At 54.6% G+C, this 25,880-nt stretch overlaps 2 protein-coding genes across 3 annotated transcripts; both read left to right on the forward strand.

Moving 5' to 3' along the window:
- Positions 1–14,006, forward strand: NAA40 (N-alpha-acetyltransferase 40, NatD catalytic subunit). Of its 2 annotated transcripts, XM_019932629.3 has the most exons (8): positions 1–250; positions 6,173–6,268; positions 7,679–7,731; positions 10,132–10,227; positions 10,322–10,480; positions 10,612–10,695; positions 11,124–11,201; positions 11,453–14,006. In XM_019932629.3, the coding sequence occupies exons 1-8, from the start codon at positions 245–247 to the stop codon at positions 11,592–11,594; spliced, it is 714 nt and encodes a 237-aa protein (XP_019788188.1). In that variant the 5' UTR covers positions 1–244; the 3' UTR covers positions 11,595–14,006. The 2 variants fall into 2 exon arrangements, with proteins under 2 accessions (XP_019788188.1, XP_033716794.1); XM_033860903.2 differs by lacking the exons at positions 1–250; positions 6,173–6,268; positions 7,679–7,731 and adding an exon at positions 7,971–8,098.
- An 8,618-nt stretch (positions 14,007–22,624) lies between these two features.
- COX8A (cytochrome c oxidase subunit 8A) lies at positions 22,625–24,337 on the forward strand. The gene is made up of 2 exons (XM_004323933.4): positions 22,625–22,826; positions 24,010–24,337. The coding sequence occupies exons 1-2, from the start codon at positions 22,713–22,715 to the stop codon at positions 24,103–24,105; spliced, it is 210 nt and encodes a 69-aa protein (XP_004323981.3). The 5' UTR covers positions 22,625–22,712; the 3' UTR covers positions 24,106–24,337.
- The last annotated feature ends 1,543 nt before the right edge of the window (positions 24,338–25,880 follow it).

Below are 25,880 nucleotides of genomic sequence, written 5' to 3' on the forward strand. Positions count from 1 at the left end.
ACCCTCCGCCCGCCTCCTCGGCTCTCCACCTGCGCGCCTTCCCTCCCCCGCGCGCCGTCCCCTCCTCGGGCTCTGCGCCGGCGCGGTGCCCGCCAGGGCTCGAGGGGGGTGCCCGCGAGGCGCATGCGCCGTGCGGGGACCGCCGCCGCTCTGGTGTCGCTGCCGCAGCCGTTGCCGCCGTTGCCGCCTCCCTGCTGGCAAGTGTGGGAAGGAGGAGCTGAGGGCCACCGCTGCCGTTGCCGCCATGGGGGTGAGTGAGGGAGGGAGAGGAGACGCGAGGGCCGGGAGGGCTCCCCGCTTACCCCGTCCCCTGCGCCCCCATTGTTCCTTGAACCCCCTCTCACGTGACCCCGAACCCCTCCGGCCTCACGTGACCCCCAGCCCCCAGATGACTCGACTCCCCCAGTCTAGTGTCCCGACGCCTGGTCCAGCCCGGGAATCTCCTGGGGAGCCCCGTCTCCGGGCCCCACCCCCTCCGGTGCCCCCAGCCTCTCGCGTCGTGCCCGCCCTTGCCTTCCTCTAGGACGTGTTATCTTCTTGGCCTCCCCTCTACCCCCGCGCGGTCCCTGGGTATCCCCCCCGCCCCCAGGGGTCACCCATCACCCCGCTGTCACCGGCTTCGCGGCTTCCCATATCCTAGGCCTACACTGGGTTAGAGGGAACCGAGGCCCAGAGAAAAGAAGGCACCCAGCCAAGGTCACACGGGCAGTGACTGGGCGCCAAAGCCCGACTCAGGGCTCTCGAATCCCCGGCCGCCCGCTTCCCGCTACTCGGCTTCTCAGCGAAGCTGGTTTCCCCAGTCTCTTTCGAAACCTTTCCACCAGGTTCCTCCTGCTCCAAAAACATTCTCTTCCTTTTCGACAGAGGCCTGCCTTCAAGGCCTCCCAGATGCACCGAAGTGGGTCTTATTACTTGGGTTGTTAGTAGCCTTCCTACTTCAGGTGGCTTTGGGTGGGGAAGCTGTGCAGAAGGTGAGCAGGGAGACGATGGAGGAGTACTGGTGATGGCCCCAGCCCCGGATGGATAGTGACCACCTGTTTTGCACAAGGCAGCCTGGAGGTGCGTTTTATGCCCTTCCTGGCATGTGCTGATAGAGGGTTGAGCAGAAGTTATTCTCATGTTTCTGTGAGATCACCTTCCTAAGTCCCAATTAGAGTAGCACAAGTCACTCTCCTAAAAATGTAACTGGCCCTCCCTGGTACCACGTATCTTAGTTTTTACATGAAATTTCCACCACCTTTAGGGAGTCCTGACTTTGGAGCCAGAGAGACCTCAGTTCCAGCCCCACCTTCCCTGGCTAGCGGCATGATATTGTGCCAGTGACCTGGCCTTTGTGGATTTTAATTTCCTCATCGATGTAATGAGAATGATGATACCTCCCCTTTAGGACAGATGTGAGGATAAAATCAGATAGTGGATGTAAATAGCTACCTAGGTGCTTCTTAAATAGTGGCTGTTATTTTTGCCTGTACTCTCAGCCTTTAGTCATCTAAAATAGATTTGTGCTATTTTTAACTCATTGGGTTTGTCCCTACTATTATTAATCTAGATTTGTTTCCTCTCCACTCAAATAGTTATTTACTGAATAAATCAACTTGTTAGACAAAAATAGTTGTCTTATCCATGTCGAAGCACTTTATGTAAAATCCATGTCAAACGCATTCATCATGTTTCAACAAGGACTTTTGGATACTGTGTACTTCATGTATAGAAAATCAAGTCTGGAAACCTTAGGCATATTTAACCTAGATTTTGGTGAAAGGTCCCAGACCCCAGGTCTTGTTGAAACTAAATAAAATATTGAGTCCCTGGTATTACTTGGTAAACGTCTACCCAGCATCAGCCACTCCAGACTGAGCAGAAAACAAGAAGCATAACATGCCGTTCTCGTTCAACACTTCCTCGTTGGTTGAGTTGAAATAGCAGGCCTCGGAGATCCTGCGGTCCTCGCTGCTTCCTTAAGGGCCCTGATCTTAGTACTCATGCTCCACAGATGTGTTTCTCAGAACAGCCCCTACCTAGTCTCTGCAAAAGTGAAATTGAATTTTCCTCCCTGAAGCAGAGCTGGAACCCTCTCATCATGCTCGTTCCTTATGGGTGGGGGCTGTGGACTCCCCACCTCGGTGTCAGGAGCGTCATGGTTCCTAATGATTCCCCTCCAGAAGAGGGCCCTGCTCCATCTGACAGCCTGACCACAGGCTGAGAGAGCGGCATCGGCTGGAGCACTGTCCACAGTTCTTTCACCCTTGCTGCCACACGTGTTTTAGGAATTAGAATTTAGAGCTCTGTCTCCCTTTGCCAAAAACTGAGGGGTTTTTTCCTGGATTCTGGATTCTTTGTGGGGTGGAGGCATTGATACTGAAAACCTAAGGGTTGCCAAATCCTTTTTGTGGAAGGTGCCTCCTGCCCCCATCTGGGCGTTTTTTGTTTTTTAATGTCTATGTGTGACCCCTAGCAGTCATGGAACTACTATTATGACTAGCAGTCAAAGAGATACTCCTTTGAGGGAATTCCCTGGTGGTCCAGTGGTTAGGACTCCACACTCTCACTGCCAATGGTGCGGGTTCAATCCCTGGTCAGGGAACTAAGATTCCACAAGCCATGAGGTGTGGCCAAAAAAAAAAAAAAAAAAAAAGAAGAGAGAGATACTACCTTGATAGGAATAGCAAGGGGAGGAGTTTGACAGCTGCATGTGAAAACAACATTTATACCACACTTTGTAATAATAAGTGTCATACACATTTGACTGATGTAGTGGAAGGAGCAGGGACTTTGGGGTTCAGACCTGGATTTGAATCTTGGAGGACTCATTCAACAGGTATGAACTGCGTACCTGCTGTTTGCTGAGCACTGGGTATACGTCGGCAAATAAAGCAGATGTGACCTTCCTCTACCTCATGGAGTGTACAGTCTGGTGGGAGTGGAGGGAGAGGGTGGCCAGAAGACCTCTTTGAGAATCCTGTTCACGGGCTCTGTGACCCTGAAAGTTATCTAATCTCTCTGGGCCTGTTTCCTCATCAAAGAAGCAGGCAGTCATTCCTTGCTGAGTTATTGCAAAGATTAAAATAAATCATCTCTATTAAAGCACCAGCAGAGTGTTTATCATTAGTAGGTCCTTGTAAACAGAAATCCTTACAGTAAGGAATTTTTATATCTAGTACATTGTATCATTTTGTCCTTAACAACAGTCCTGTGAGGTATAGGCATTGTTAGCCCTATTTTATGGATGTGGAAATTGAGGTTCAGAGAAACTGAGTACCTTGTTGGAGAGAGTAAATAACTTGCTCGGAGTCACACAGCTATTAAGTGGAAGAGCTGAGAATCGAATGTGGGTTTCTTGACTCAGAATCCCACACTCTTTATTATATAAAGCTCCCTTGGGAAAGACACTTAACCACAATGAGCTTTACTGTTCACTGTGCTTATTTCCCATTTTAATGAGGAGAATTTTCCTGTGTCCCTGCAGGGTAGTCTTACCTCCACAAGGCAGGACAAAGCTAATTGGAACAGTAGGAGACTACTTTTTCTAGCGGTGCTGGGTTTGAGGGAGGGCCCCTGCCCGTCTGGCCCCGCCTGCCGCAGCCTGCCTCATACCCCGCGTGCAGGCAGCGAAGCGCTTGAGGGGCTCTTTCATTATCCGCAGTCCCTGGCCATGGCGGCCCCAAGCTGTCACTGAGAGTTGCCTGGCTCACCTGTTCCCCTGCATGAATGAGCCCGTGAATGTCCTGGAGGCCCGGGCTTGGCCCCCCTGCTGCTTGTGCTTAGAAATGAGATGCTATGGAGGGAACCTACACTTCAGTGCTTTCGGGGTCCTGGGAGTTGCTCTTTCCTTCCGGCACCTCTGGTCCCTCAGCTCTGTGCCATAGAGCTAACGTGCAGGGTGGAGGCAGGCAGCTGGTACCGACTGGGATTGTGTGCTGGCTTCTGACCTGTCCTTGGCTGTTCTGTGAGGCCAGCAGTTGTGTTCCCATTTTCCTGGAGGTGGAGTTCCTTTCACACACGGGGGGTGGCAGGAGGAACAGTGGCCTGGCCTGTTTGGTGCCGAAGCTCATATTCTTTCTGCCCCCTTGCACAGCCCTGGCGACCTTCCGTCTCAAGTTTCCATGTCCCTTACCCCTACCTCAGTGTGGATGCAGGGTCTGGGGTGGCACTGTGCGGGCATGTCACGTCAGCTGTTACCAAGCCAGGAGGGTAATGAGAAGTGAATCACCAAGTGGCTGCCTTGAGGCTCCTGAGGTCTTGTCTTGACCTTACCTTGGTGGAGCTGAGGAGGCCTTGGACGCTGGTGTAGGCTCTCCCGGAGGGAGGCAGAGTGGCTGGTGGGACAAACACTGAATCTGCACGCAGCCCTGGGGTTGAGTCTCCCCTCTGCCGCTTACTCTCTGGGGAACTTCGAACAAGTCGCGCCAGCCCTTTGAGCCTCAGTTTCTTGTGTAAAGGGAGGTGATGGTTTCTGCCCGGAGAATTGAACCAGATAATGTTGGTGAAAGTGTTTTGCAAGATGAGTGTATCTCTCAGTGTTGTCTTGAAACCCAGATTCCCAGAGGAAAAAAGGTGGATGATCTAAAACCTCTCTGTGGTAGAGAGGGGCTAGTTCTGCCCCGAGATCCCGGTGTTGTGAAGACAGTCTATTCTCTGCTGTTTGTCCCTCTAGGGAGGTAAGAAATGGGCGCTAGCTCTTGGCTTTCTGCGCGGTGCTCAGCCTGCAGATAGCAAACAGCTGGTGCTGGGCGAGTCTATGCCTAGAAGAGCCAAACATCCCTGTGAGCTCCTAGTGTCTGAGCTCTTGCCTTCTGGGTGCTTGAAATAGGAGTTAAGCAGTGTCATTCCTTGAGGAACCGAGGGTAGAATTTATCCAGCAGCTGGGTATTCAACTCACCGTTTCCTGGGCCAATCAGTGTCAGGGCTACTGTGGGATCGGACGTGGCAAAACCTCTCTCTGGTGAGGTCCGGGAAGTGAGGGCTGGGGGCAGAAGAGGCAGTGCGGTTGGTAAAAAGCAGAGCCACCTCCCCAGTGCCTTTGGGGTACCTTCAGGACTTGGGCTGGGTGGGCAGCACCTCCGGATGCCTGTGTTGCTCTGCTCCTCCTTGGGAGTGAGAATGAAAAGTGTCATTTATCGAGCACAGGCCATAGGAACCCTCATGGGCTTAATACTTCAAAGGAGGTATTAAGGGCCCTGCTCATCAGATGAGGGAAGGAGGCTCAAAGAATGGTTGTGTCTTGTCCTAAGACCCGAAGGGAGTAAAGGGCAAAAGGAGGCTTTGGACAAGGTCTGCTGGGCCCCGGAGCTTGGCTCTTTTCCCAGTTTTTACAAGAGGGTAAGAGGGTCCATTTAGATTTGAGAAAACCTCACGTGAGCCTCCAAACAGGGTCTGCTCCGTTTGGAGTTATGGGCGGTTTGCAGTTTGCTTCTCTGTGTAAGGACAGCCTCCCTTTGCTCCTCCTCTGCTGCCTATGTGTCCTGCAGCTTGGCTCTGCTGACCACGTGTCAGTATGGCCTCTGTCCCCAGGTGACCCCCTTGGGGCCCTTCACTCTGCCCTGTCGCTACCAGGTGCTCGGTGTGGCTGCCACTCACGGGCCTTGGCTGGGCAGCGTTCCTGGGAACAGCTCCACCGCCTGAAGCCCCAGTGCCCAGCCCTAGCTTAGGAAGGAGACTCAGCGCCCAGAGAGGCTGCCCCCGGACCACATCTTTGTTTTCTGAAGCCAGAAGACACTGAAAAGGCTTACTGAATGAATTTATACTTAGAGACAGCTGTCAGCCACTACCTCAGATGCCATCACCTCCCTGAAACCTGCCCTGAATGTCTCTAAGCTTACTTTTTCCTGCCTTAGGAAGGAATGAATGAGTGAATATTAGGCAGCTGCTGGGGGCCCAGGCTCTGCTTCAGGTGTTGTCACGTGCTCTCACTGGGTCCTCACAGTGACCCAGTGGTCCCAAGGGTCAGTACTCTTCCTGATAGGGAAGCTGAGAAGTCCAGTGACGCTCCCGAGGTCTCATGACTGGGACGCGCTTGGGTCTTTCCTACCCTACCAAGCAGGATCCGGCAGCCAGGATCCGCAGTTTCTGCTGTGGATTGGGGGCTGACCCTTAGGGTCTCCAAAGGGAAAGTCAAAGTCAAGTCTTTGGTTGGTCACAGCCTTCCAGCCCACTGTGCTTTTCCCTGTTGCAGAGGAAGTCGAGCAAAGCAAAGGAGAAGAAACAGAAGCGGTTGGAGGAGCGAGCAGCCATGGATGCTGTCTGTGCCAAAGTGGACGCCGCCAACAGGGTGACTCCCCTCCTTCCTAGTCCCTTCCTCCTGGAACTGCAACTTGGTTTTTAATTTGATTTCTTTTGGCGCCACCCTGTGGCAGAATTGTGTTACTACGTATCCATACCTCTGCTGCCTCCTTGCTGCTGGGGAAAACTAGCCTGGCTGGCAGAGAGCTGCGAGGAGGGCCAGCGATTGGCCCAGGCGTGCAGGGAAGTGTGGATTGAAGTGGAAGTGGCGGGAAGTGTGGATTGAAGTGGAAGTGGCGTCTTCTCTCTGTGGGTCTCCTTCCTTAACACTAGAAGAGGGTCTGCAGAAATTTTTCCCAGGGTTTTGCATTTTGGGGAGGAAACCTCCCTGGTAAAATGTGGTATAGTTTTCTCATTCTTTCCTTCAAACATTTATTGCCTGCCCATGGGGTACTACAGGTTGTGCCAGGGATGCAGCAGCCTGGTTTCGAGGGGCTGCAGTCGGGGGAGAAGTAGCCGAGATTCTGAGCACCTGGTGGGCCTGACTGGGAGTGGCTCAGCTTTCCAGTGGAACCAGAGAGATTCTGGTCACCCTTCCTGCCCCGGTTCATGTCCCAGTTTTTGTTATTCTTTTAGTCCACTCAGTAAACATTCACACTTACAAGGATGTGGCGCAGGGACATGATTTTTCATTTTTGGTTTTGACCAGGGGAGGTTAGTTGGGGGCCTCTCAAAAGTATGTGAGTGGGGCTTCCCTAGTGGCACAGTGGTTAAGAATCCGTCTGCCAGTGCAGGGGGCACGGTTCGAGCCCTGGTCCGGGAAGATCCCACATGCCACGGAGCAACTAAGCCCATGCGCCACAACTACTGAGCCTGCGCTCTAGAGCCCGCGAGCCGCAACTACTGAGGCCCGTGCACCCTAGAGCCCGTACTCCGCAACAAGAGAAGCCACCACAATGAGAAGCCCACACACCGCAACGAAGAGTGGCCCCGGCTCGCCACAGATAGAGAAAGCCTGCATGCAGCAACAAAGACCCAATGCAGCCAAAAATAATAAATTAAAAAAGAAAAACTTATAGCATGTAGCCAAAACTAAAATCAGAAGAAAATATATCATTTTTTTAAAAAAATTATGTGAGTGGAGCAAGGGACCTGTCTTCTCTCTTGGGTCAGGTGGGTGCTAGTAGGTTTTATGCCCAGAGGCCGGTATTAGAATTAGGCAGTGAAGTCTCTTCTTACCTGTCAAATGAAGCTAAAACCCTGTTGGGCCTCCTTCCCAGAGCCTCCCTCCTACGTGTGATTTCAGAGCTAAGGCAGATGGAGGGTCCGTATATAAGGGCGGCTCCTGGCCCTGGGAGCTGAGCCTCCACTTGGGTCCACACAGCGTGGTACTTCAGGGTGGAGCCTGTGACTCTGCTGGGCGAGTGTTTGTGCTACTCCCTTTTCTTTCCCTCCACAGCTTGGAGACCCATTAGAGGCTTTCCCAGTGTTCAAGAAATATGATCGCAATGGGTGAGTGTTCAGCAGTCCTAACTTGTCTCCTTGAGTCTCTTCAGGAATTCACCTTTCCAGAGTAGGCTCCTCAGACCCAACTTGTTTCATTCTTCGTTAATGAAAAAGCAGAAAAGATGGCTAGTACCCTGTTGATATAAAATCCCCCAGTTAGGGAGACAAAGGAATCTGCAAATGAGCAAAGATTGCCTAATCTCAGACTGATGTCTCTGTGGGACTTGTTATTCTCTCCGACGAAGAACCATAGAGCTGAAACAAACTTGAAAAATCATCTAGGCCGACTCCCTCGTTTTGTGCAGAGGGAAACCGAAGCTGCGAGAAGCTGAATGAGGTGTTCGAGCTTATGGAGCTTCTCCCTGGCCGCGGGGTGAGCTTTTAATTCCCAGTCCAGCGTTCTTTCCCTGGGTCTATAGTATAATTGTTAAAAGCCACTTACTGGCTTTGTGACCCTGGACAAATTACTTAACTTCTCTGTGTCTCAGTTTTCGAATCAGAAATGGGTACCTTCCTCATGGAGTTGTCAGGAGGATTAGTTGTAAAGTGTTACTGCCTGGAGCATACGAAAGGCTAGGTCAGTGTTAGTTGTTACCACTACTGTTTTTTTTACTAATCCAGTTCACTGCAGAATCTAGACTAAAGCCCCCTTCCACTTTCTGTTCCTTTGGTTTGTAAAGTAGGTGGCATTATCTGTCTTACCCGAGACGCTGTTGGCCGAGGGGAAAACGGGGGCTATGATTTTACAGAATCATTGCTATGGGTCTGAATCATAACAGTGCCTCTTATTAACTATATTTGGTTAAGTCCACATATTCTTCAAGCCTCATTTTTTATCTGTTAAATGGAACGATGATGCCAAACTTGCAAGGTTGTTTTAAGGAGGACAGAAACTATATCCAGCTCTGTAAGTTGCAGCTGGTGTGAGTATTTTAATGAACAACATAAGACAAATGTAAATGCATGAATTATGAAGGAAAGACTATAGTAGGTAATACTACATTTGCCTTTCATAGCTGTGTCTGAATTTCATAGTATCATATTAATTTATTCTTTCTGTCTGAGATCAGATGCATTATGGTTCCTCTAGAAGCTTTGTCATCATTCATCCTCTGGGAAGTCCTTTGACACAGTTTAGAGATTCCTTGCTGTGATCTCTCTCAGTGTTCCCTATCCCACATTCGCACTGACTTCCAGAAATATGGACCAGCTCTGAAGCAGGCGTTGCCAGCTGACTCTGGGCTCACTTGGTGCCTGGAATTGTGTGGCTGTGATCCTACTTTCATGTACTTAAGGAATTCAGATTAGTGGAGAATTTATACTTGCAAACCAGCCTTGAGAAAATTTATAGCTAAGACAGTTGCAGTGCTGTGTGTGGGCGTTTCTGACCACTACATGGTCAGTACTTGGAAAGAAAGGAAGGCTGTTCAGAGCCAGGAAGTTCTGAATTCACAAGGCCACACACATGTGCAGCTCATATGACATACCAGACAGCAGAGGTGACCGTGGATTCCAGTGGTGATGTCCTCTGAGGAGTCGAGTCAGTCCTTTCAGAATGTGGCACTACCTGGAGAATATGATTTCACAATTTGGCCAGGGAGTTTAATTGTGATTTATTTAATTCATTTAGACCTAAATAGCAGATTGAGGGAACTCCCTGGCCGTCCGGTGGTTGAGACTTGGCGCTTTCACTGCCGCGGCCCAGGTTCGGTCCCTGGTCGGGGAGCTAGGATCCCGCAAGCCACGCGATGCGGCCAAAAAAAATAGGTCGATACCTTAACACCTACATCATTTGTTAGTTTAGGAAAACAGAGCATCGGGGTGAATCCCGATCTACCCTGTTTGATCAGCTGAGAGCACCCACTGTGTCCTCAGAGGAAGCAGCGGGCAGGACTCCTCAGGGGGATGTGGGCCATAGTCTTCCTGAAGGGCCTGAGGTCCTCCAGCTGCTTTTGCAGGCAGGGTTGGTAGATAAGAAGGAAGAGTTCCCCTGGGAGCCCAGTGAAGACTGGATTCCAAATGAAAGCAACAGGAAAAATGCCTAAGGGCAGGAATCGAGGGAACAGAGAGGACTCCGGGGTTTATAACAAACTACAGAAGAGAGGGTGGAGAGAGCAAAGAGCTAGCAGAGAGGGACCGGAGTTTACAAAGTGCTGCGTCTGATAAGGACTGTGCAGGGAAGACAGGAAATGGGCTTGTGGGCAGGGCGGTGGGCTGGTGATGACAGTTGTTAATCTCGGCTTGAACAGCCTCGTTCCTTCACAGGCACCTTCTGTAGTCACGTCCGGGCTCGGCTTTTCTCTGTAGATTAACTGAGACCAGGCGGGCCTCGTTGTCAGGCTCTCAGGGCAGCCGGTGGTGCCGGGCCTGTAGCCGGCTCCAGACGCCTCCTTTTCCTCTTCTCAGGTTAAATGTCTCCATTGAATGTAAGCGAGTGTCTGGCCTGGAGCCGGCCACCGTGGATTGGGCCTTCGACCTGACCAAGACCAATATGCAGACCATGTAAGCACGCCCTCTCGGGCAGGGAGACTGGCCCTCCTCTCCAGAGCCCCTGTCCTCACTGCCCCCCACCCCCACCCCCACCCCCGTCTCCCAGGTATGAGCAGAGCGAGTGGGGCTGGAAGGACAGAGAGAAACGCGAGGAAATGACGGATGACCGAGCCTGGTACCTCATCGCTTGGGAAAACAGTTCGGTTCCCGTAGCCTTTTCTCACTTCCGGTTTGACGTGGAGTGCGGGGATGAAGTCCTGTACTGGTAGGGGCCCTGGCCTGGGGGTGGGCGCGGGGGGAGGAGGCACCCCAGCCAGTGGCAAAATCCAGCACGCCCGTCTGGGTCTGTGGCAGGCCTCGCAGCCGCCCCACACTCACTCTGCTTTCCTCCCCCAGCTACGAAGTGCAGCTGGAGAGCAAGGTGCGGCGGAAAGGCCTGGGGAAGTTCCTCATCCAGATCCTGCAGCTCGTGGCCAACAGGTGAGGGCCCTCCGTGCACCGCTCAGTTGGAGGGAGCTGCCTCTGAGGCATCCCCCGTGGGGGACAGGGCTCACGGGACTGTTGTGAAAGAAAGGTGTCTAGAACCCTCTCAGTAAGCTTCTCCCTGCCCGGCCATGATTCCAGATTTTGTCCACTGGGCTCAAGGAGGCAAGCACCTCTGAGTGCCTGTTCCGCACCTGAGTAATGGGGTGCAGAGAGGACCTGGAGGAGAAGCCAGTCAGGTGGGGGCCTGATCAGCCCTGTCACAGAGGGCGGCACCCAGTGCTGTGGGTGCCCAAGACAGGCTAGAGTCGGGCCTCAGGAATACTTCTTAGGAGCAAATGGGAGACAGCAGGCAGACACGAGAGAGCAAGCGGTATTTAGCACCTGTTTCTCTTTCTGGAAGGTTCTCTCTGCTTTCTTCTCAGCACACAGATGAAGAAAGTTATGTTAACGGTATTTAAGCACAATCATGGTGCCTACCAGTTCTTCAGAGAAGCGCTGCAGTAAGGAGCTGGGCCCCGACGTGGAACCCTCTGGGTGGTAGCAGCTGCCTGCCCCAGTGTCTTTTCCCCCATCCTGGCCCCATTCGTCCTGACGTTGAGCTCTCGGTTCTGAGGTCCTTGGGGTTGGCAACTGGGGAGATGGTGTGGGAGCGCCTGTGGCTTGGTCCCCTGCCCTGCTCCTAAGCCCTTACTCCTGGGGAGGAAGGCAGTCAGCTGCCCGTAGCCAACCCTTTCCTTCTGCCCATCTGCAGATTTGAAATCGACGACTCTTCCCCAAGCATGTCCGGTTGCTGTGGGGAGGACTGCTCCTATGAGATCCTGAGCCGGAGGACCAAGTTTGGGGACAGCCAGCACTCCCATTCGGGCGGGCACTGTGGTGGCTGTTGCCACTGAACTCCCAAGCTCTCTCCAAGGCCTGTTCTCTCCCCGGTTTCAAGCCGCTTGCCAGGTGCCCTCAGAGCTGTGGCCTCCTCAGCCCCAACCCTGGGGAGGAGCGGTCCGCGCCGCCCCTCCTGCTCTCTCCTAGAAGAGCAGGGTGCCGGAGGGAGCAGAGAGGAGAGGATGCTGCCGGCAGAGCCGGCGGAGGCCGGGGCACGAGGCGCGTCCTCTCGCGGTGGCTGCCTTCTCGCTCGGCTCGGCCCTGAGCGTGGGTTCTCCGACTTCCCTACAGCTGGATTCCCGACAAGCCCCCCTCCCCGCCACACACACTGCTGGACAAAGGGAGTGTTTATTCCCACCTTCATGAAAGTGCCGGAGCCCTGGGTCAGGGTCTGGCTGGTTCCCAAAGAGGAATGGGCTCAGTGTAAGATCTGGGCGTAGAGAGAGTCTTCAGAGAGACTCCTGTTTCGTGGATGGGATGCTCCAGTGGAGACCTCAGGATGGTCTCTTGTGCCATGACACAGGGAATCGAGGGAACTCTTTCTGGCTGTGCCTTCGCGGATCCAGTTAGAGTGGAGTCGTCCCAGGGGACCAGCCGACTCTGGGAGAAAGGCTGCCCCCCCTCCCCATTGCTGTCAGCACGGGGCCGGGAGGACAGGAGCAGGTGTGAGTGGGGCCTGCCGTGGGGGCTGTGGCTTCTCCGGGCTTTGGGACCGGGCGGCACCCTGAGCTTAACCTCTTGATCTCATGGCAGTGACTCGAGATTTTTACTCACAGAAAAGAGCTGGAGCCCTGCCTGCTCTTCTCCGTCACCTCTCACCACTGTTTCTGCCCCTGCCTCTCCCCCCACTCGATACCCCTGTTCTTACTCTCAAGGGGGAATAACATCAGGGAGCCCCTTGTCTTCCCCCAGAAGGCCCCTTGCTCCTGCCATATTTAGTGCCGTGTCCTCTCATATCTTGGTGCTGTTAGCTCTCTGAAGGTGGGTACCCCCCGCCGCCACCGCCCCCTTTGGAGAGCCCCCAGCCAGCAGCAGCCCCTTCCTGCACTCCCCAGCCTGGCCAGACGCTGCTCTTCTCTCTGGTGTCACCTGCGGCAGACGGGGCGCGGGAGAAGCTTCCTCTCCCCTCCTGGGATAGAGAGGGCGCAAGGTCAGAGCTCAGACTTGCCCTCATCCCCAGACCGTTACCCCCTTCCAGGGAAGAAAATGACCAAATCCTTAGCCAGGAAGAAGCACCTACCGCCTCCCCTTGGACAACCTTGAGCTCTGCCTTAGGGAGCGTCTCAAAGGTTCTGCCTTTGCGAGGTTGTTCCGGAGGAGGTCTGTCAGTCCTTCTGACCTCGGTCTGCTCACGCCCCACCCTCTGCCCTGACTCAGGCTGCCTGTGCCGGCCATCTCCCCCATCTCCCCGGAGCTGTTCTGGCCTCCCGCCTGTGCCGGGCCTGTGCGCACAGCCTCTCCGCCGAGTGCTCTGTTGCTCTCGACCTGCCAGCAGTGGACGTGGCACTCCCTTGGAGAGGGCCTTGCAGCTTTACACTGGAATAAGCCCACCCTTACCCCTACCCTGCTGACTCCCGGGAGGTTTTACCCAAGGGGGGGAGTTTTCATTGCTGGAAGGGCATTGGAGGGCTCCTTCCAAGAATCATGGAACGACAGAGTCACATTTAGGAAGAGCTTTAACTCTGATCCCTGCTGTCTGTCAAAGGACAGAGAATGAAATATTTATTGTCTTAGATCATGGGTTTCTGATACCTCCCACTCAAGGGGACCAAAAGGGACCCCGGCGTAAATCCCACATAAAGGGAGTTAAGTGTGCGTGTCTCCCCTCATTGGACACCTGGCACCGAGCCCCATTGGTAGATGGGCACTTGGTGTTGGGCCCTGCTTGTCCAGCCGCCTGTGCCACTTCCCAAGGGCTGCTGGGGGCTCTGGCTGGGTGGGGAGGCGCTGTCTGAGACCCGCAGGTCACCCTGTTGTTGGTGTTGAACCCACTCAGTTCTCAGCCATCAGTCTCCATTTCCCCAAGGTCCTGGTTTTAAGAAACATAGCAGGCCTTTTGTACCAGGCTTTTTGGTTTGTTTGAGGCATGTTAAAATATTAATTTTGAGATTTGTTTTTTAGTTGTATCCACCCTATTTCAGGTTATTTTCATTGATGTCAGATGTGTATATGACATGTGTATGGTTCTTTTTAACCCTTCCTGGTGTGTTTTTTTTTTTAGAGGAAACTTTGAAGATAAACTCCTTGAGATATATATATATATATATATATATATATACACACATATATATATATATATATACACATATATATATATATATATTTTTTTTCTTTAGCAACTTGTTATCACTGGAATCAAAGGGAAAAAGTGATCTCTTTTTGCATTGGTTGCATTTGTATGTCACAAATAAAAGACACTTTGTTCAGCTGCTGGGACGGCTTCCTGCTGCTGGCGTGCCGTTGGTAGCGTGGGCTCAGACCATCCCAGCGTTGGGCCTAAACCCTGGGGGGCACGTAGCTGTGACGCCTCATGCCTCTTTCTGTGAAGGAAGCTTTGCGCTGAGAAAACCTCAGGGTGTCTGGGGCGAGGAGCCAGACGTGGGAACTGAGACTGAATGCATGTGTTTGTGCCACTTTCCAAAAGCCCTGGGTAGAGGTCAAAAGCCTTCTCCTGAGGGGCACCTGCTCTGCTGCTGGAGAGAGTCCCAGGCCAGGCGTTGTGACATTGGACATATGTGGGTAAAGGTAAATTCCAGAACACTTGTGTGGCAGTCAAACAGACGAGAGTGTTGGTGTTTCTTTCCTCCCTTTTACTTATTGGTTTCCTCAGGATATTCTGTGTCTCTTAAAAGGACTCCAGCCCCCTCTTCCCTCCACTCACGAAAGACGAAGGCTCAAAGGAAGGGTAACTCACGTCAGGCCTGACAAGGCAGGAAAGTTATGAGCTGGGGGAGGCTCTGGCCCCTCGAGTGTGACAGATGGAGCTGTGCACTCCTCTCCGAGGCCCGTGCCTGGCCCGGGGAGCCAGGCGCAGAGGGAGGAAGTGGGCCCGGAGCCAGCGCTCAGAGCGCTTCCTGTGGACACTGGAGGGGCCAGCCTCCTTGTGCTTCTGCTTGGTGGTCACATCTGCCGGAAGGCGGAGAGGGCGGCCGGGATGGAGACCCAAGCCCTACTGGGTCTTCGAGCTCTGGTGGGGCAGTGATCCGGGGAGAGAGGAGCAGGGTTAACAGCTGTCTCTCTCATGGGTGCCAGCATGTTGTGGCCTCAGCCCCGTGGGTGGGGACACAGCCAGGGCATGGTTTCTGCAGCTGCCTTACCTTGGAGGCGTGAAGAAAGGCCTCCCAGTCCTTGGGAAAGGAGACAGCATTTCAAATGCTGGCGAATCAGAATCATTCAACCGACTTCTCATGTGAGGGAATTCTGCCCCCTCCCCATCCCGGAGCTCTTTGTTTCTTGAAGGCTGTCTTAATCCCAGGCAGGAATTCCTTGGAATGACCATCTTCTTGCCGCAGTGGCGGGCTCCCTCTTTGGTCCTCTGAGGTGGCTGTTCCCACCCCTCCCTCCACCTGCAGCTCAGACTTTGTCACTCAAGCGGCACTGGCTGGAGCGCCACCCCTTTGGTGGGCGGATGAAGCCAGAGGCACAGTTACTGCACGAGAGGGCCTCAGTTTCGGTCAGAGCCTGAGGTGGTCTGAAAGGGACTGCGTTTCCCCAGTGTGCAAAACCTGGCCACCAGACGTTTCTGCCGCCAGGCTTTGAAAATGGTCAGTTCAAACACAGCAGGTTTATTCTCGTTTTTTCTGCTTTTCCCTCTCCAAGTGCAGCAGAGGTCGTTTCTCTAGCTCCCGAGGTCAAGGGTCTGGGACTGTAGGGGAGGCGCTGCAGAGGCGGCTGGGAGACTGGACAGCCCCATGCAGGCGTCTCGTTACTTGGCTGCGGCGAGGAAGAAAACTGGCATTTGGTGATTCCCTGCTCCGCCAGCGACCACTCACACTTGACCTTCATGGTGCTGGGCGCCAGGGCCGGATCTGCATCTGCCTGCAGTGCCCCAGCACATGGTCATGCCCCCGGACAGGACGTTGTTGACATCCAGGTCCTTGTGGATGTCGATGTCACCCTTCACGATTGCAGTCGTGGGTTGTCTTGTTGGTCCTGGTGGGCTCCATGCCTGGTCTTGAGGTCCTGTCTTCCCTCTCAGGGCCTGGCCAGTAGGGGCGCTTTCTCCTGAGAGAGGCCTGCCTTTTCTCCCATGCAGGGGGCTGCCCAGAAAGACGGGGACTGGAGTTGAGAAGGTCAATATCAAGGAATGTCTGCCCTGCGGGAGCAGAGACTCACCCACGGTGGAGGGCTGGAAGAGGGTCTTAGGACGGGGGTAGGGCCAGTGGTGATGACCTGCCTTCTCCAAGGGAGGAGGAAGCAGCCACAGTCATCTCATGCTCAAAGTCCAGGGCCACAGACCCCAGCTTTCCCTCCATGTCCCCTCATGATCTCCTGCCAGAGCCCTGGCTCCAAAGCCAGCAGCCCAGCTTAGCCCCCTCTGACCCAGGCCCTCTGAATCCCATCCCTGCCCAGGGTGGGAGCGCAGCACCCGCGGGGGCCCCGCTGCCACGTGCGCATGCACGCGGTCTCTGCATTGCCTGGGTCCTACCTGTGCAGAAGTGGACAAGGTGAACATGAAAGCCTGTCCTGGGGCTTTCGGGATCCCTGCTCTAAGAAGATGAACGTCTGCTACAGGCTGGCAGGGAAGGGCTGCCCTGTGCTCAGGGTAGGCCACCCCAAGGTTGGAGGGAGGAGGCCCTGAAGGAAAGGGACCAGGTGAGAAGGCTTGGAGCCGCCGGCAGAATGGGATTGGGGGGTGCAGCCATGAGCCAAGGTGTGAGAGCCGACCTGGAGGTGTCTGCAGCTGCCCGCGGGTGCCACCTGCCCTCCTCCACACATCTGAGGGTGCTGCCACCCCCGGGGTCCAGCATGATGCGTGGGGGGTGCGTTACACAGGGGCTTCAGGTGGAGCTGGGGAGGGGGTGCCAGGAAGTGGCCTGTACTCCTGGGGCAACCCGTGTCCTGAATGCTGGATACAAGGAACAGGAGGGGCAGGGACGTGGCAGGAGGGGTGTGGGGATCAGGGATGGGGCTCTCAGGTGCAGGGCCTTAGGGCCCTCTGGGGGCCTGGCTGTGACATGGGGTGTGGAGAGCAATGAAAAGTTATGGGGGCTCGCCCAGGGCTGGAGGTCACACGTCAGGAGTCCAGAGGTGGAGAGGGGACCCAGGGTTTGGAGTAGTGAGTCCAGCCTGGGGGCCCGGAAGTCAGAGGGCTCTGGACACGGGGTTCCAGCACAGTAGGGGTGAGACTGGGGGCCTGGTCCTCGCTGGTGTGGCCAGAGGCACACAGCCTCAGCACTGGCTTGGATGTCACCCATGTGGCAGGAAGGTTCAATGTCTTGAACGTGACCTGAGTGGTCCTCATCTTCTTGCTGTCCTCATCTTCGAGTTGAGTGGGGCCTTGATGAGCAGTGCCCAGTGCCCCTCCCAGGCCACACACAGCTTGTAGAAGCTGTGGTGCAGATCTCCGTGTCGTCCTAGTTGGTGATGATGCCATGCTCCGTGGGGTGCTTGAGCAAAAGGATGCTGCGCTTGCTCTGGGCCTCTTGCCCACTTACGAGTCCTGGTCCAAGCCCACCGTGACGCCCTGGGGAGCTGGGGAAGGAGACCTTGGGTGTGCTTGGGGGGTCACCCGTCCCAGCAGCCCTCCCCTTCTGTGGGTCTCCAGTTTACCCATCTGTACTATGGAGTAGGGGCCGTGGGCAGGCAGACTTGGAGACCTGGGTGCCGTGACTGCACAGGTGTGGGGGACCTCCACCAAGCCAGCGCCATAGTCACACCCGAGCTGGCTCGTCACACTTGGCCACTGGCTGTGGGCTGCAGGCAGAAAGGGGTCAACTACCACCTGGCTCCAGGCGGGCACCCCCCACCCCAGCCCACAGCCTCCTTGTGCCTTGACAGCTGCACCTTTCCAGCCAGCTGCGGGATGCCTAGGCCAGGACAGCTGAGTCCCCCCTGGGGAGGGCAGCACCCTGGCCCTGCCCCCTGCCCTCACCCTCCCATGTTGCTCCGCCCCCGACAGCTGTGTCCTGGCCTGCCCTGGATGTCTGGCTCCTGGTGACAGCTGTGCCCCAGGAAGAGCAGATGGGACCCTGCTCCGTTCGTGTTCCACCCCCGCCCTGGGGGCTCTTTGCTCCTTGTTGAGGACAACCCAGACCAGGGCCGACTCTTCCTAACCCTTTCTCCCCTTTTTTGCGTGAAAGCCCCCATTTTTAATTTCTCTGTGCGACCCCTAGCAGTTATAGAACTACTATTGTGACTGGCAGTAACAGAGGTACTACTTTGATAGGAATAGCAAGGGGAGGAGTTTCACAGCTGCGTGTGAAAGCAACATTTATGTCACACTTTATAACAAGTGTGAGTTACATTTAATTGATGTAGTGGAAGGAGCATGGACTTTGGGGTTCAGACCTGGATTTGAATCTTGGAGGACTCATTCAACAGGTATGAACTGCGTACCTGCTGTTTGCTGAGCACTGGGTATACGTCGGCAAATAAAGCAGATGTGACCTTCCTCTACCTCGTGGAGTGTACAGTCTGGTGGGAGTGGAGGGAGAGGGTGGCCAGAAGACCTCTTTGAGAATCCTGTTCACGGGCTCTGTGACCCTGAAAGTTATCTAATCTCTCTGGGCCTGTTTCCTCATCAAAGAAGCGGGCAGGCATTCCTTGCTGAGTTATTGCAAAGATTAAAATAAATCCCCTCCCTCTTCTTGAACCCTCCTCTTTGGACACTGGGCTCTTCCTGAGGCTCTACAAGGGCATCCTGCTGTTACCCCCGCCGTAGGGAGACAGTCCCCACCGGCCTATAGAGAGGCAGCTGTTGCCCTCAGAGGCCTGGGAGGGGTCTCTTCACACTATAGCCCCGGGGCTCTGTGCCCAGCACTCACTTGACGTGCCAGGAGGGGAATTCAGGCCAGTGGGGAGACTGGAGACCCCTAGCTCAGGTTCAGACCAGCTCTGTGTCAGATGCTCTGTGAGGTAGCAAACTCCAGAAGGTGTGTGTGTTTGGGGTGGGGGGTCAGGTCTGACCCCCTCCCTAGGTCTCACAGCTCCATATTTGGAGAGACCAATGGTTGAGCCAGAGCCTTTAATGGACGGGGACCAAGCCAGGGGTGGGGTCACCCGGTGTTTCTCTAACCCGTGTATGGCCAGTAGGTTCTGGGGGTCAGCCCTGGGATGGGGCACCTGGAATCTTCCCAGTCCATATATGACCATCAGGGACTGGGGACCTGGATTGTGACATGGGTCTCAGGAGTAAGGACCAGCTCCTCCACCCATCCCCAAGGCTTGGGATCTATTCCTACTGCTCCATTCAGGGAAGGGGGTGGGGTGGGGGGACAGCTTGGGCCCTTGGATCAGAGCCAGGACCCAGGCTGGGATCTCTAGGCCTCATCATGACGCAGGAGAGACTCCCAGCAATACGAGTGTAGTGGGCAGTCCTGGGGTAGGAGAATGAGGTCCCCATCCTTGCAGACAGCACAGCAGTTGCCAGGGTGTTAGAAGAAATCCCTGCCTCCCAGAGAGTGTGTCACCCACAGGGCAAACTTCCCTCCCTGCAACAGTGAGCCCCCTTCTCCATGCTTGCCTTTTTTTTTTTTTAAATAAATTTATTTATTGTATTTGTTTATTTTTGGCTGCGTTGGGTCTCTGTTGCTGCGCGCAGGCTCTCTGTAGTTGCGGTGAGCAGGGGCTGCTCTTCATCGTGGTGCTCGGCCTTCTCATTGCAGTGGCTTCTCTTGTTGCAGAGCACAGGCTCTAGGCGCGCGGGCTTCAGTAGTTGTGGCTTGTGGGCTCTAGAGCACAGGCTCAGCAGTTGTGGCGCAAAGGCATGTGGGATCCTGCTGGACCAGGGCTCGAACCCGTGTCCCCTGCATTGTCAGGTGGATTCTTGACCACTGCACCACCAGGGAAGTCCCAATGCTTGCTTATTCTAATGCCAAAGGAAGTGCCCAAAGGACTGGCCTCATGATCCAGTGGTTAAGACCCCGCATTTCCACTGCAGGGGGCGCAGGTTCGATCCCTAGTTGGGGCAGTAAGATCCTGCATGCTGCAGGGCATGGCCAAAAAAAAAAAAAAAGTGCCCAATGTGCAATATTGGAAAATGCAGCAGAAAAAGACCATTTTCCTGCCATCATCTAGAGAGCACTACTGTTCACAACTTGCATGTGTCCTTCCAGACTTTTATCTCTGCATATCTATTTCCCTAGGGATGTTTTCTTTGTTTTAGAAAAACAAGATCCTATCACCCATTATGTTTTCCTTGCTTTTTTCTTATCTGTTTTAAAACTTTTTTAACTGAAGTGTAACAGGCATACAGAAAAGTGCACAAGTCGTGAATGTCCAGCCACTCATGATGGAATTATCACGGGTGGACGCATTCTTGTAACCAGCCCCCAGAAGCCCCTTCATGCCTCTCCCGATCCTATGCCCTCCTTCTTCCCCCAGGATCCCCACCACCTGACTCCCCGCCCACCACAATAGCTTAGTCCTGCCTGCAGTTGCACTCTATATAAACAGGACCACACAGTCTGTGCTCTTGGACATCTGACCTCTTCTGCTCAACATTATATTTGTGGGAACCATCCATGTTGCAGCTGTAGTTTGTTCATTTTCACTGCTGTATAGTGTTTCATTATATAAAATACCACCTGGGTTCACTGCTTTCTTGTTGATAGACTGTCCCTAGTTTTGGGGAGGGGTGGGCTGCTGGGGGACTGGGGAGAGAGCAGAGACGTTGGTATTAATCCAGCTGCCTTATTTAACCTCTGCAAGCCTCCTTCCTCCTCTCTGACAGGAGTTCTGAAAGAAGTCACATCACAGGGGCCACGAGGAAAGCCCTGGAACAGAGCACAGGGGTACCAGCTCAACATACATTCACTCTTTTTCCTCTAGACGCAGGCGGAGGAGAGGAACATGAGATTCCTCAAGGGAGTAACCCAGGGAACCACAGAAAGGCCATCCCTTCCCAAAGCCTCTCCAGGGCTCTTGCCTGGCAGTACTCTAATCTGGGCGTTATTACTTTGTTCACAGGACAAAAGCCTGACAAAGCCCCTGTAGGGCCGCAGGGAGGTCCCTGTCCCTTCATTCTCCCAGGGGCAGGCAGCTGGGGTCTGGGTCTCCCAGCCCTGTGTGCCTAGGCTATGCCCCTTGGGATGTGGGGGGAGGTGCTTAGAAGCATCTGTCCTGGGCTGTTTGCATCTGTCCTGGGCTGTTTGCCAGGGCCCAGGGCAGGGTGAGGGCAGGGGGCCTGGTAGCTGGTGGTGAGGCTGGACCAAGACTGCTGGACATTAACAATACCCACAAATAGGGTGGGGGAGATGGGGAAGGGTGGAGAAGGGCCCTGGATGGCTCAGGGCCTGGGAGCCCACCTCTCCAGAAGAAGCTCAGACACAGACCGCCCTCTGGGGCACTCTGGGTCCATTCCCACCTCTCTGTGAGTACACCCCTTCTCCCATGGGGCCAAGGCTTTTCCTCCAAAGCCCCTGTTTTCCGGGTCCCTTGCCGCCTCACCTCATCCCCATCCCCTTTAGCAGCCTTTGATGCTATTGACCACAATATCAAAACTGGAACTGCTGGAACTTCCCCCTCTTGGCGGTAACTTTTGTGGTGGTTAAAAGCATGGGTTTTGGAGTGGATAGACCTGCCCTGGAATCCTGGCTAGGCAGCCTTGGAGCTGCGTGACCTTGAGCAGGTCACCCAGTTCTCCAGGCTTATTTCCTCATCTGTAAAACATTTGAAATAATAACAGCATCTCCCTTGTGACATTGTTGTGAAGGTGGAGTGAGATTATATAGGTAAGGCCTGGCTCAGTGGCTGGCCCCTCACCCCCTTTCCTGTTCTCCTCTACCTATTGTTCAGTCTCCTGCAATTCATAAACGTTCTCTGAGTGTGTGCCAGGCCCTTTGGAGACAGTGGTGAACCAGATACAGGCTCTGCCCTCACATGGCTCCCAGCCTAGAGACAGGGATCACTCCCGTGGGCAGGGGCTGCTGAGCACAGAGGCGGCACAGGCCTGGGGTGGCCGGGGAAGGCTTCCTGAGGCAGTACCACCCCTGTTACTTCCTATCATATCATCGCACTTTCAATAGCTTCTCATTAAGTGTTCGTCTCTTGTCTGTCTCTTGCCTCTGGAATGTCAGTTCTGTGGTAAGGGAGTCCTTGTTCACCTTGTTCACTGTGTGTCTAGAACAGTTCCTGGCAGATGGTAGGGGCTAGGAAACATTTGATGAATAAAGTAAGCTGTAACAGTTAGTGGAAGCCTGGGAGTAGGAGCTGGAGTGGTGAAAAAGGAAGGCTATGTAGGTAAGAGCTGAAAAAGTGTTCTGTAGAACGTAAGATACAAAGAAGCAAAAGGCTTGGGGGTGGTGGGAGGAACCAAAGAGCAAGGAGGAAGGTGTGGAATACTTAGAGATGAGGCTGGAGAATGACGTCCGGGAATTGGGACTTTGTCTGGTAAGCAATGAGGAGCTTTCAAATTAGGTGTATGACTTGGTTAGATTTATGTTTAAAGAGAAAGGAGGAAGGGAGGGAGGAAGGTCGGCTGCTACTGCATGGAGACTGGAATTGGAGAGGGTAATAGTAAAGGGGGAGAGTTCATTTAAGAGGTTAGTGTCAGGCGGTCGGACCAGAAATAATGGAGTCCTGGCAGGGAGAGGGGATTTCTGAGTAGAGATTTGAGAATGAATGGAGGGAGGAGTCAAGAGTGCCGCCTAGGTTTCTGGCTTATGTGATTGGGTGGACCACAGATGTCACTCACGAAGATAGGGGGCTTTGGAGGCGGGGCATAACCGAAAGGAACGCCCCCTATGTGCCCCGCCCATCGGTGGTAGGATGGCGTCGATTGGCTGTTTCGAGGAAGGCGCCAAAAACGGACAAGGGCGGGCGAGAGGTGTATCCTTACGTCACTTCCTAGGGACATCCGGGCCCCTCTTTTCCCGGCCCCACAGCTGCGGAACTTCCGGCTGGGGCCGCCACCTTGACTTCGCGACCTTGGGTTCCGGCTACCAGCTACCTGCAGTCTCCTCAGTGTAGTCATGTCCGTGCTGACTGCACTGCTGCTGAGGGGCCTGATAGGCCCGGCCCGGCGGCTCCCCGTGCCGCGGGCCCAGATCCATTCCAAGCCGCCGCGGGAGCAGCTCGGGACCACGGTGAGGAGCGGGCCGGGAAGGGCATGGGAGATGCCGCCGGCCGCACTTGGTGTCCCGCGGCAGGTTGGGGGCCCGCCGGGTCTGGCGCGCTGCACCTCGCGGCCCGCAGCGTAACGGGGAGGGGCAGTGCTGGTTTGGGTCTGGAGGGGGCGAACGAGGGGATGGTGCCCGGGCGACAGTCGCTGTTCAGTCAGCCCCAGGGTCTCGGGTCACACCGTGTCAGTGCAGCCCTGTCGCTTCCTCGCTGTGCGGTCTCGAGCAAGCTTCCTTAGCCCTCTCTGAACCTGTTTACCCGTCGGTTCATTGGGGGATGCCTGACGGCTGTCAGCGCTCTCATTGCTACCGCTTTTATTTATTTGGGGTGGGGAAGAGGACCCCAACAGGCTTTAGTAATTCCCAGAAACGTGGGAGAGTTTAACCCTTAGTGACTTTCACCTGTTTGGCGCATTTCTACATTTGCCTCAGTGGCAGAACTCGGCCGTGAGTGCGAGTCTTCATTGTCCAGGTTAGTGGGCTTCCGGTTAGGAGCAGAGCCCGGAGAGCGCTGCGGCGGAGGAAATAACAGTGACGGTAATTGCAGCTGAGTGCCTGCCGGCTGCCGGGCGCCGTGCTAAGACTGCTGTGCTGGGCTCATTCGGTCCTCCCAGTCACCCCAAGAAAGGGCCCTTTTCTCCATTTCGTGGCTGAGGGAGCGGAAGTTTAGGAGCAGTGTATTGACTTGTCAGAGTCACACCTTCAGTGGCAAAGAAGGAATTTGAACTGCAGTCTGACTCCAGGTTGTGCTGTGATCTTAACTGCTATCGGGAATATGGAAGTGGCTTTAAAAAACGCTTACCTCTAGCCCCAAAGGTTTGGGAAGGGAGGGCTTTTTAAGACAAGGAAGGGGAGGTGCATTGTTTTAGAGTTATTGGTCTGTGCGAGGTCCCTGGGTCCCAACAGACCAGCTTTGCTCCTGTCCCTTCACTTTATCATCTGGTGGTGGATTTCCCCTAAGCCAGGCTGACCCCCACCCCATATCTGACCCTTTACCTTAAGGCCTAGAGTGGGCCTTGGATGCTCTGGCCCTCCTCTGGAGCCTGAATCTTGACTCCTGGAGGGGGCTGTCTGGGCAGACTGCTTGGACTACGAGAAGCCTGGGGGAATCCTGACTCTGAGGGTTCCTTTTTTCTTGTGCTCTGTGTAGGATATCGCCATTGGGCTCACCTCCTGCTTCCTGTGTTTCCTCCTGCCGTCGGGCTGGGTCCTGTCTCACCTGGAGAGCTACAAGAAGCGGGAGTGACAGGAGCTGTCCTCCCCCTCAGCCTGTGACCTGAGCACCCGGCCTGTCCTGATCATGTCTGCTGCCTTCCTGGCCGGCCTCCCCGGGATCCCGTCCTTCAGTGACAGGGCCCTCTTCTGCAGTCGTGACCTCTTCATTCCTCCATGTTGACATCCTGGGACCACATGTATCCGTTTAGAAGGCCCTGCTCGGTAGGGCCTCCCTTGTAACAATAAAGCCTGTTTAAACCCTGCTTCAGAGGGAATTCCCTGGCGGTCCAGTGGTTAGGACTCCGCTCTTTCATTGCTGAGGGCCCGGGGTCAATCCCTGGTCAGGGAACTAAGATCCTGCAAGCTGTGTGGCGTGACCAAAAAATAAATAAATACATAAACCCCGCTTCAGAAACTCATCATGCCTTTGGCCTGGGCTCCTGCCTCCATACTTGAGCTGAGGATGGTGTTGGGTGGGGTGTGGAGAAGAGGGCCTGGCTGGCTGCCTGGCCCTGCCGGCTCACTGCCCTGTGGTAGGTCCAGGGTGCTCAGCTGTTCTCCTCGATACCTGGAAGTGGTGCTTCCATTGCGTGCTTTCCTCTGTAAATGTTTTCTGGCTTCTGTGGAAAACAAATCCTGTTGTCGTCCGGCAGCCTTTCTCGCTCCCCCTCTAGTCCTCTTGGTCGTACCAAGCTCGGGGCTCTGTGTCTGTGTCTGCCCTCTCCCAGTGGGGCCGGCTCTGCAGCTGGAAGCCCGTTCTCTGTGGGGCCGGACTTCCCTGTCCTCTTTGGTCGGTGGGCTTCAGCCATTTCTCAGGTGCTTGTTGCCCTTCCTAGTTGCAGGTGGGCAACGTTACAGTATCTTGCATTTTTATGTCAACCTGGGGCCCCTTTCCTTTTAGCACCGTATCTGTGCACTGACTGGCTTCCTTGTTCTCTTCCTGCCTGCTTCCCTGTGTCCTCCCCTACTCGGCTTGGAGAGCTTGCTGCTCTTCCATCCATCCCAAGGGCCCTTCCTCAGTGATTCTTCCTGGGGCGCCTCTTAGCTGGGACAGGCATGTGAAGCACTTCCCACTGCACTGGAATTCTGACTGCCAGTGTCTGGAAGGAAGGCTCTGACCTGCTGGACCCACCCCTGGAGGCGGACAGGGCTTTAGTTCTCTGCATCCTCTTTGCTGGGGTGACATGAATGATTTCTGAGCAGACACAGGTTCAGCGTCCCCTGTGGAGCTGCTGGATGGTGGGCAAAGACGCCAGGTGAGAGCTGAGGGGCTCTAGGTTGTGGTTGCTTTAGACCCTGCGAGTCAGAACATGCGTCTTGCCAGCCCCTTTTGCAGGGCTCGCTTTATGTTGACAGGAGCTGAAGGGGGACCCTGCTCTCCCTCCCTTGTCTAGCCTTTCCTGGCCTTTTTGTGTGGTGTCCAGTGATGCCTGGTTGCTGTGGGCACAGATTAGGCTGTGAGCTGTCTTGAGTTTCTGTGGTAGCTCCACTGCCCTGCCAAGGGTTTGATTGGGTGTCCCCCATTTTTGCGCCCCTGGATCCCAAAGGGACACAGTGGTCCCCTTGGCCCAGGAGGGCTACCTTAGCCCGAAGCTGTGCTTCTTGAGCCGCCTCTGAGACTGATGGGAAGCCAGTGGTTACAGGCCAGCTCTTCAGGACCCGGTCTGAGAAAGCCCTTAGGAAGCCTAATAGCACCTCCAGCCATTGTGCTCCCACACCTGCTGGGTGCTGCAGCGTGCTGAAGGGGGGCAGGGTCGTAGACTTGTGGGTGGGTGGGAGAGTTTTGGATGTGAGTGAGCCGTCATG

This window comes from Tursiops truncatus, chromosome 8, assembly GCF_011762595.2.
Source record: "Tursiops truncatus isolate mTurTru1 chromosome 8, mTurTru1.mat.Y, whole genome shotgun sequence".
NCBI classification, from domain to species: Eukaryota; Metazoa; Chordata; class Mammalia; order Artiodactyla; family Delphinidae; genus Tursiops; species Tursiops truncatus.